The 10,842-nt window shown below is 41.0% G+C and overlaps 1 protein-coding gene across 24 annotated transcripts in view; it reads left to right on the forward strand.

The window, feature by feature from the left end:
• Positions 1-9,766, forward strand: part of FN1 (fibronectin 1) — a 70,088-nt gene extending 60,322 nt beyond the window's left edge. For 18 of the 24 annotated variants that reach the window (XR_004350793.1, XR_004350794.1, XM_032638114.1 and 15 more), the window contains 6 exons: positions 647-785; positions 3,010-3,174; positions 5,267-5,392; positions 5,915-6,021; positions 8,577-8,687; positions 9,007-9,766. Coding sequence is in view for 21 of the 24 variants with exons in the window: in XM_032638114.1 (XP_032494005.1) it covers positions 647-785; positions 3,010-3,174; positions 5,267-5,392; positions 5,915-6,021; positions 8,577-8,687; positions 9,007-9,078 (720 nt within the window). In the remaining 3 variants the exon portion in view is untranslated. The remainder of the gene's footprint in view (positions 1-646; positions 786-3,009; positions 3,175-5,266; positions 5,393-5,914; positions 6,022-8,576; positions 8,688-9,006) is intronic. The other 6 variants (XM_032638116.1, XM_032638118.1, XM_032638119.1 and 3 more) reach the window with 2 other exon arrangements.
• The last annotated feature ends 1,076 nt before the right edge of the window (positions 9,767-10,842 follow it).

Below are 10,842 nucleotides of genomic sequence, written 5' to 3' on the forward strand. Positions count from 1 at the left end.
TTGAAGAATCCCATTATCTACAATATGTCAAAGGAGAAAGAATTTGGCTGAAGCTGTGCCTATAAGTGATTGATTCTCTGACTAAAACTTCTATGCTTTAATTTGTCTTGCTGATATCAATGTTCACTGTTTTCTTATTTTTAGAAAGTGGCAGACTTTTAAAAACTGGCTACACTGTGGAGGATTTATGAGCTTAGAAACATGAGTTTGAGGATTTGGCAAAGGGTTTGAAGGACCCCATGTTGGGGTCAGATGCCGCTTGTGTGGGATGAATGTGTATCCCACATAGCACAGCATCCACGTTTTATGTGAAGGGGGCAGCATGGCCACGGCTGCCAGTGGGCTTGCCCAGACTGCAACTACAGCAGGATGAAGAGGAGGCTGTCTCTAGAATTAGTGAGGGTTCCTGGTAACTGTGGAGCATGTAGGGTAGATTTTTGGCAGGAAAATCTGTCATGTAGAAACGATAGCCCCTCACTCAAGCTCCATTTCTCTCCTTCTCTGGTTGGGACCTTTACACTCTTCATCTTTTTCTCCCTTTGCTTTGTTTACACAGTAAGAGTTACTGAGAAGAGAATAGGGAAAGTCATATCAATTCCTCACTATAATGCTTTCTCCCCTACTTTGGATGTGCTAATAATTGCAGTTCCGAGTTCCTGGAACTTCTGCTAGTGCCACCTTGACAGGTCTTACCAGAGGGGCCACCTACAACATCATAGTGGAGGCAATAAAAGACCAGAAGAGGCACAAGGTTCGGGAGCAAGTAGTTACCGTGGGCAATTCTGGTATGTGAACATCGGGGTTATTTGGGCAAAAGTTCTGGACTACCCCAGAGATGCTTCTTCAAGTGACTGTTCCTTGCTTGCTGTTGTCTTTTGACTTGAGGAAATAATTCCATGAAGTAACTGAGCAACTTTAAATTCAATTATTTTCCCCTCAGAGTATCGTAGTATCTTGTAAAACACATACATAAATAGAGTCTCAAACAGTGATATGATGATAGACCTGGAAAGGACTTCAAATATTGTTTGGTCCAACACTGTGAGTCCCGGCTAGGGAGTATCTGGGTTGATATAGGACACAAGTCTCCTGATCTCTGTTCCCAGACCGTCTTCATCTTACCAGGTTGCTGTCCTCCTGAGTAAGTTTTAAGTACTGAAAGTGATTACCTGTAAAGGAAATTCCTTATCTGCCGACATTAATGCCTGCTGGGTTTTGGTCCTGATGTAAAATGCTACCAACATAGCCCATTTCTGTCCAAAGAGCTCCTTTATTCCCATGTTATTTCATGATTATATAGGCCTAAAACCACAATGAGGTTAAATGGTCATTGACTCTTTGTAGCACCTGGAAAGTTCCGTTAAACCAGTAGTGTATCACCCAGCTTTTCAAACTCCAGGAAGCTGGAGAGTCACCAAGAAACATGAGATAGGGAATAATCAAAATCATGAATCTCAAATTTTCCAACTGGATGGTTCTCCATTCCCCATCAGCAGGGAGTGCTGAATTCTGTCTGCCAAGTGACAGGCTTTATTCCTCAGGCCAGTTACTTAACCTCAGCCTCCTTCCTCATTCGATAGGTGACTGTGTTCTTTCACATGTATAAAAGCCTGTGAATTAGGCAGTTTATTTTGGGGGGGGGTATTATCTTGGGCTTATTGTGTTATATATCCATGGTAATGCACACTTTCTGCTTCGTGTGGTTTTGCTAGTAGAATGCCATGTGAAAGGAATTTTCAAGAGCACAAAGGTCTTTGTGCTTTTTCCACATCATTTTTTTAAAAAAGATTCCATCTCCAGATGGAATTTGGTCAGGTGGAATTTTAACTCCTGGCTATCTTTAGGAAGGTTATTGAAACCCCTCATAGCAGTTTAAGTTCCTTCCATTTTTCTTTCCGACTCCTTATTCCCAGCAGCAATATTCTGCATTCTAGCCAGGTTCTCCCAGCTTTGAGACATTTCAGACATCTTAGTTTCAACAAAACTCTCTTTTCTTCCACTGTGATGCCTTTCAAAATGTTAGACACTTCAAATATCTATTGCTTTTGAGCTTTTGATTTTTGCACTGTGAAAAGAAATATACACAGTGGGATTCAAAGTCACAGAAGTTAACTTGATTTTTAGAGAATAACTTGAAGCATGCTTTGTTTGCATAGATTATTTTAAAATAAGCTTTCCCAAAACATAAAGACCAGATCTTAGGCAACACGAAGAGATTCCATTACTTAATTTCTAAGCCATCGATATCCCATTGCTTTCTCTTATTTGGAACAGTTGGTTTTATTGATAGAGTAAAGCAGTCTGACCATTATGAAAAGACTGTACAAAATCTAGGCTTTTTGCACTATTATACCAAAAAAATGCAATAAAATAAATGCGATCACATTTTAATGGTATATAAAACTGTGACACCTTTCGCATTAAAAGCAAAAGATGCCCTCTAATAATTATTCTTTATTTGGCGAGCACTTTCTAAGTGTTGGTAATAGGGCAGTGCTTTGAATTCATGATCTCACGTAATCTTCACAAGATCCTGAGTAGGTAGAGATATTTTTATTTTTATCCCCACATTACAGAGGAAGGAAATAAGGCAGAGAAATGTTAAATAACTAGCTTAGGGTCACTCAGGTACTGATGGAGAGGAATTTCCAGCCTTCGCATACCACTGAAGTTCTTAATTGCTTCATGATCTGTTCCATGTTATATAGACTAGATTTACTAGAAATGATTTTTTTTTTTTTTTTAGAACTGAGGGCAAAAGTGAAAGATGGGCTCCTTTTAAGAGGCTTGTGGCAAGTGTTCGCTAGCAAAATCTAAGCATTGTTTATTAGAGCAGTTGATGCACTGATAGAACAGATGAGTGCTTTTTAGTGCTACCGGGATTTTTGTTTTCGAATAAGTCATTATATACAATAATTCAGTTCTCTTCTTATGGTCCAAAACCATAATAAGATGTGTTTTTATTTTTTTTTTTTTTTTTTTTGCCTTTTTCTCCTTTTCTTCATGTAGCTGACCAAGGCCTAAACCAACCCACGGATGACTCGTGCTTCGACCCCTACACGGTTTCCCATTATGCCATTGGAGAGGAGTGGGAGCGATTGTCTGAATCTGGCTTTAAACTCTCATGCCAGTGCTTAGGCTTTGGCAGTGGTCATTTCAGATGTGATTCATCTAGTGAGTAGCTTGCTTTGTCCACCTCTTGCAGTTCCATGCATTCTCACAATGTGCCAAAGGAGGAAGCATGTTTGGCAGATGCAACCTCTTCCAAACATGAAGCAAATGAGGAGAGACTGCTTGACTCAAAGTAACATTTTGCATCATATAAAAATGATGGGAGGGCTTCCCTGGTGGCGCAGTGGTTGAGAGTCCGCCTGCCGATGCGGGGGACACGGGTTCGTGCCCCGTTCCGGGAGGATCCCACATGCCGCGGAGCGGCTGCGCCCGTGCGCCATGGCCGCTGAGCCTGCGCGTCCGGAGCCTGTGCTCCGCAACGGGAGAGGCCACGGCAGTGAGAGGCCCACGTACCACAAAAAAAAAAAAAAAAAAAAAAAAAAAAAATGATGGGAAATTTTACTTGTTGAGTATTGCTTCATCTCAAGGGTTGTATTTCAATATGACTATTAATTAAAAATAAATTTGCGATGGTAATATGATTTAAAAAATTTTTTTGTTAAATGAATAAAGTCAAACTCTTTGGAGCCAGGTCTAATGAAGGGTATCAGAGACACAACGGAACCTCAAGTCTCTTTTAATCTGTAGTGTTGAGTGAGCTCAGAGGTGAACATTTATACTTACAAATATTCTATCTCTTTCAACACAAACCAAATATACACATATCATAGTATATATACACACTCACACCCACACTCTTTCATATCTCACATACACACTCATATCATACATACACACATTGGGTAGCTTGAATCTTGCCAAGTAATGTGGAGAGTACAGATAATCCATTTGTAGATAATTAAGAATCAACTTCAATTGAAAAATATTTGATTTTCAAATTATAAAAGGATTTTATTATTTAAAATTATTTTTTAGTTAAAATAATCCTAGGAATGACTTATCATGCTTTGAGGGTTAGTATTAGAATTTTTCAATCCTTCGGTTCTGCTCTGTTTTTAGAGGATGTGATTATTATTGAAAATTGGTTCATTTTCATAGGTGTTAATCATTATGCCTTATAACAAGCCTCCTATAGACATAACCAGGAATTGTACTGGGTGAAATATGACATAATGATTTTTAAAAGATCTTAAGAGTACTTAACTTGTATACACGAATTGGTTTAATTCAGACTGAAATATAAAAACAACTAATTTTTTCAATGCAGACTACTGTGTTTGACCATCTGAAAATAGAAAGAAGTGTCATATGCTGTTCAGGAGTTGGAAGTTTTAACATTTGGCATCAATTAGGTGGTTTTAAATTTCTGAAACTGAGCTATTTTTAAGTCTGTATATTTATTACCTATGTAAGTACTTAGGCGCAACTGTGGGAGCAGAGCCGTAAGTTGACTTATGTGATTCTTTGGCTCAACTTACATATTCTTCACTTAGATGTCATAATGATTGACTAACTTTTTTAAAGTTTTAGGAATGACTGACTTGTTGACAAAATAGAAGTTGTGTGTATTATATAAACTTCCAAAGTTTGTTTTGTTTTAGTATAAACTTTGAAGGTTAAAAAGTCATCTTTTATATATGGTAGTTAAAGATATATAACTGTGAATCTTAGATATTCCTTAGAACCAGTCTTATTTGTAGGATGATAACCACTGATTTATCATTTTGTTTTTGTTTTGATACATAGGTTTATTCTTTCACTTTTCCCATTTACAAGAAACAGGTCGTAGTGTGTAGAAACAAGCTGATCTTTGCTTTTTGGTTAATTGAACTTTGTATCCAGGATCTCTGCAAATCCAAAAGTGACTTTTCATCTATTATCTATTTTCAGCCTTCCCAATTTTAAACTTTAATAGGGAGAATTCAAATGAAGGTCATTGACTATTCTTGTGAAACGATTATGATGGAATAGACTGGATCTTAAAATATCTGAGAAAATGTTAAGTGGTAAAGATAATATTTTCAAATCCAACCAAAAAAGTGGTTTGTCAGAGGGATCATGACCTTCATCTTTCCTTGCCACTCCTTCCAGATACCTGGCTTTGAAAATCTGGTGACATGTCCCAGTACGCTCACCATCTTGTGAGTCAGAACATGCCAATAACTCCTTGCCTCTGATCTTCCCCACCCCCCAGAATGGTGCCATGATAATGGTGTGAACTACAAGATTGGAGAGAAGTGGGACCGTCAGGGAGAAAGTGGCCAGATGATGAGCTGCACGTGTCTTGGAAATGGAAAAGGAGAATTCAAGTGCGATCCCCGTACGTTGCCACAAATCACTTTTAGTGCCTTCTCGAGCGCTCCCACCTTCATTACTGAGCTGTAACTCTCATCCCCAGAAATGATTGGAGACTTTAGGTCTTCTTGAGGAGTGAACGGTGGGTTTGTTAATCTTCTGATTTGGGACAGCAGAGACAAGCTTCAAAAATGAGCCATAATTTAATGTTGTTATAGGGCACTTTAGCACTTTTCCGACCTGAGTATTTTGACCATAATATGCAGTGAAATGTAACAAGAAAGCCTTACGGGTCTTTAGATTCAACTTTTAAAATAGGACCTCTATCTTTGCATTGAACCGTTTCCAGTTGATTAGATCTAGTCTCTGGAAATGCTGCCCTAAGACCTATACAGCAGTACCTCTCTTATGGATGATTCCCATCAACGTGTGGGACGTGGGCTGTGATGACTAATTTAGGAGAGAAACAAACCCACCCTGTAGAGGGGCCAAGTCTGTGTTATTGTTCTCAGTCTTACACGCGCTTATGATTCGTGTGTCCACGTAGATGAGGCAACGTGTTACGACGATGGGAAGACGTACCACGTGGGAGAACAGTGGCAGAAAGAATATCTTGGTGCCATTTGCTCCTGCACGTGCTTTGGAGGCCAGCGGGTAAGACCAGATAGGCCAGGCTCCGTGCTATTTAGACAAGGGGGGTGGTTCCTGTACAGACGACTGTTATGCTTCCTGTGTGTGCTGTGCACACAGGTGTGGTAGTACACCTTATGAAATGGGGAAACAGTTCGGCTGCTGTTGGAACATAACGCTACTGACTACCCCTTTCCAGTTCTCCCCCTTTGTGGCAGCCTTAGCCCCCTCCCCCATACCTACTATTCTCAGACTGCCTCCATTCTTCAGCAACTGAAGTGTTAAACGCTGGGTGGCACTGGGCTTCTTGCTCCATTCTGTTGGGCAGGTGCCCCTGTGATACTGCTGTTAAATATTTTGAATACCCAGGTCTAATCTTGTACCCTCTCTCAATCCCCAAATAGATTCCTGCCATAGGTCTAGTGCTATGCTCAGGAATATGGGACACACAGAGGGAGTGAGAAATGGTCCTGGCTCTTAACGATATAGCTGGAGACATTAAATTAGCATACATTGAAAGTCCAGCTAATTAAGTCAGGTTCTGAGTGGATCTGACAAACCCAGTTCCCATGTAGGCTGATGTCAGCAGGAAAGGTTTGGTGGAAAAGAGAAGAATGAACTGGTTGGGTTTCGGGTTTGTTTTTTTTTTAATTATTTATTTATTTTTGGCTGCGCTGGGTCTTCGTTGCTGCATGCGGGCTTTCTCTAGTTGTGGCGAGCGGGGGCTACTCTTCATTGCGGTGCGCGGCTTCTCACTGCAGTGGCTCCTCTTGTTGCAGAGCACGGGCTCTAGGTGCACGAGCTTCAGTAGTTGTGGCACTTGGGCTCAGTAGTTGTGGCTTGTGGGCTCTACAGTACAGGCTCAGTAGTTGTGGCACAGGGGCTTAGTTGCTCCGTGGCATGTGGGACTTCCCAGACCAGGGCTCGAACCCATGTCCCCTGCATTGGCAGGCGGGTTCTTAACCACTGCGCCACCAGCATAGTCCGCTGGCTGGGGTTTAGGATGGTTACAATCTGGTTGAGGGATGGGGGAAGCAGAGAGAGCAGGGTGAGCACAGCCCCTTGGAATGGGAAGGAGCTGGCACATGTGGGCTCCAGTGAAACAACCATCTGCCTGCTGTCTAGTGGGAAGACATTAAATGGGAAGAAGTGGGGGCCACTTATGAGGGCCTCGGAAGTCCATTATTCATGCCAGTACTTCTCAACCATTTCTAATCTGTGTCCTACTTCAATATAACAGAAAAGTGCTGTGCTTTCCTCTAATCTTTGAAATTACAAAATAAAATGCCTTATAACTCAAATAAAAGCAATGAAACATAACATTCCTTTGTTTTCAATGAAAACATACCCTCCCCAACAGCTTTTCAAATTCTGGCCCTTGAAGAGCATGCCCCCTGCTCCCGGGTAAGGCTCATTGGTTGATGCCTTTGGCATTAGCCAGTTGCAGGTGCCCAAGAGAAAGGGAACATGATGGAAGACGGTTTTTAGGAAGATTAAACTGGCAGCAGAGAAGGATCTTCAGGGGTCTGGCTGAGGGCAGCCCCTGGAAGCTACTCTGACCTTATTCCACCACTCGTGGTTGGGTGGGGAGAGTCTCTCTCTCTCTTTAACATATATAAAGACCGTGATCACAGAACTCAGTCATCTCTGGTCATGTGCTCAGTGTAGAAAAGTGTGATGGAAGTGAATTTGTTGAGAAGTCGGTTTTGGTCTCACTTCAGCCTCTCTGCCTCATGATTTATGTACATGAAACCTTTAACGTGTGACACCTGTTCTGTTCTAAAGGGAAGTGCGAAATGAAACACTTTAGAGAGGAGTGGGAACTGTTACGTGTTTTATATGAAAGCAAGGATTCACTGATTCTTATAAATAAAAGTAGGTATTTACCCGTACTGTCTTAGGTATTACAGGGAATATGCTTTTAAATGGACAAATATGTCTGAAATATTTCACTGACAATATAAGAAAGAAAGTGATTGTATCACTTAGGGTTCTTCTGGCTATAAGAGAAAAGCCCAACTCAGGTTAATTTAGGCAAAAGGCGGCTCACATGACTGGAAAGTCCCAGGATCTCTCAGTAGAAAGGACATGACCAGGAGTCACCCAGCTGGGTGGCAGTCCCACTCCACTCACAGGTCACTGTGTGACTTCCCCGCCCCCCAGTCAGTCATTCCTCTGGGTCTCCTTTCCCTTACCTATAAAATGAGGGTGTCTGTCCATGTGATCTCATGTTCCTTTTAAAAGCTCTAGGATTCCAGGAAAACCTCCTCCATCATGTAGTGTGGAAAGCTTATTAAGGAAGTCAGGACTGGAATCAGCCTTAGCAGATGGGTGGGGTTTGTAAGACATTTCAGGAGAAAGGAAAAGCATAAATAGAGGCAGCTATAAAATACTCGTTATCAGCCAACATGTATTCTGCAAGTTATAAGTGCGTGAAATCATCCTCAAAGCTTCCTTTGTGACTAACTGTGTGTATTTTGCCAACTCGTAAGAGGTGAAATTCTTCGACACAAGCTCTAAGTTGCGATGTTCTTGTGTTGTCATAAACCCCATCCGACTTCATGCCTCTGCTCTCTCAGGGCTGGCGCTGTGACAACTGCCGCAGACCAGGGGCTGAACCCGGCCACGAAGGCTCAACTGGCCACTCCTACAACCAGTATTCACAGAGATACCATCAGAGAACAAATACTGTAAGTACATTTGCACCCTGCGTGTTTCTCCCCTAAATGCAATTAGGCACATAGCAGGGAGCCTCTTTCTGTAGGTACCTTTCTTCTGAATGAACCAATTTTAAAAACTTTTAAAAGACTTAAGAGTAGAAAGAATATTGTATCCTGTAACATAATTTGGGTTCTCTTGAGCATCTCCCATTGCCCAATATATAGCTAAGCTCTTAAAGCTAGACATATTTTCCTATGCATAAGTAATTATCAGAATAGCCACCCTCCCCTTTTTTCCTCTGTAGCCTTTCCAGCATTGCTGTTAATTTTTCTTCTTCTTTTTTAACAGAATGTTAACTGCCCAATTGAGTGCTTCATGCCTTTAGATGTACAGGCTGACAGAGAAGATTCCCGAGAGTAATATTTCCAACCCAGAGAAACAAGCACGGATCTCTGTCAAGGTCCATCCAAACTGGAGTGATGTTAGCAGACCCCAGCTTAGTTTGTTTCTTTCTTAAGCCCTCTGCTCTGGAGTAACTTCTCCAGCTTCAGCTCAATTCACAGCTTCTCCAACCATCACCCTGGGAGTGTTTTTAGACTTTTCTCATAAATGGAGCAGTATGTTGCCAGCTCTCCAAAGTATTCCATACTGCTCAGTATTTTAAATGAAATGATTCTAACTTGTGATTTGGATTGGGATCAATAGGGAAGCACATGCACCAACCAAGATACAAAATGTCTTGAAATGATATTACCAAAATTTTCAATAGGAAAGTTACCCAAACACTTCTGCTTCCACTTAACTATCTGGCCCACAATATTGTAGGAACAGCATGTCCCTGTTGCTGTGATATTTGAAATATCCACAGTACTCACTATTTCCAAATGATTCTAGTATTGCCTAGAAATCTTTCTCTTACCTGTTATTTATCAATTTTTCCCTGTATTTTTATATGGAAAAAATTGTATTGAAGACACTTAGTATGCAGTTAATAAGAGTAATTTGGTCTAATTATGGTTGGTGATTATTTTTTATACTGTACATGCCAAAGCTTTACTACTGTGGAAAGACAACTGTTTAATAAAAGATTTACATTCCACAACTTGAACATCATGGCTTCTTTTTTACATACAGAAATTTTGGGGGAAATAAGAATCTTCCTGAATGTTTTTTCTTTGCTATTCAGCAAACATTTGAAAAACCATGATGGGCACGGCTCTCTAAATTTTGGTGATTTATGTACAAGCTTTTTTCTAAGTCTGTCACTCCCCAAACCCAGATTCAGTCTTGTCATTTTATCTCTTCAGTAATGGAGATAACTTTATATTTTCCGCTTTACCAGATTTAGGTGGATTCAGATACTTAACTTGCTAGCTAGCTCTTCAGAAGTATAATCGAAACAACCTTTTCATTGTTCTTTTCTAACCATTATAATTCTTTCCTCCCTCCCACTTCCTTTCCGTCCTTCATTAAATAAACAACTATTCGAAGCGATTACCTGCAAGGAAAATAAAAAGATGACTGAGATGTTAAAACTACTTAAATCGGGAATCCCCTGGTGGTCCAGTGGTTAGGACTCCTCGCTTCCACTTCACGGAGAGCGGGTTTGATCCCTGGTCGGGAACTAAGATCCTGCATGCTGCACAGTAAAGCCAAACAAACAAAACAAAACAAAACAAAAAACTACTTAAATCGCATGGCATAGAGGGGTTTCTGTCTTAAGGAAACGCTGCGGTATAATAACGTCAATCCAACTTGTTTAAATGCCAGCTGACCCTGAGTGCCCCAGATGAACAAAGTGTGTGTAGTCCTGGTCTACAAAGGCCCTTTTATTTTCAATTTAAACTTCGGGGAAACCAACAAATCTAAAACTTTGAGATTAAGTCTGGCATATCCAAAATAGTAGAATAGCAGCACTGGAAACAGTCAATTATTAATTAGTAAAAGATTAGTCATTCATAATATACAAGACATGGAAAACACTTGTTTATACACCACTGTAACAGAATATCAATAAATACCTGGCAATAAATATTAAGACTAAATACAGGGCTTCCCTGGTGGCGCCGTGGTTGAGAGTCCACCTGCCAATGCAGGGGACGCGAGTTCGTGCCCCGGTCCGAGAAGATCCCACATGCCGCGGAGCGGCTGGCCCCGTGAGCCATGGCCAGCTGAGCCTGCGGC

The sequence above is a fragment of the Phocoena sinus genome, chromosome 7, assembly GCF_008692025.1.
Source record: "Phocoena sinus isolate mPhoSin1 chromosome 7, mPhoSin1.pri, whole genome shotgun sequence".
NCBI lineage: Eukaryota > Metazoa > Chordata > Mammalia > Artiodactyla > Phocoenidae > Phocoena > Phocoena sinus.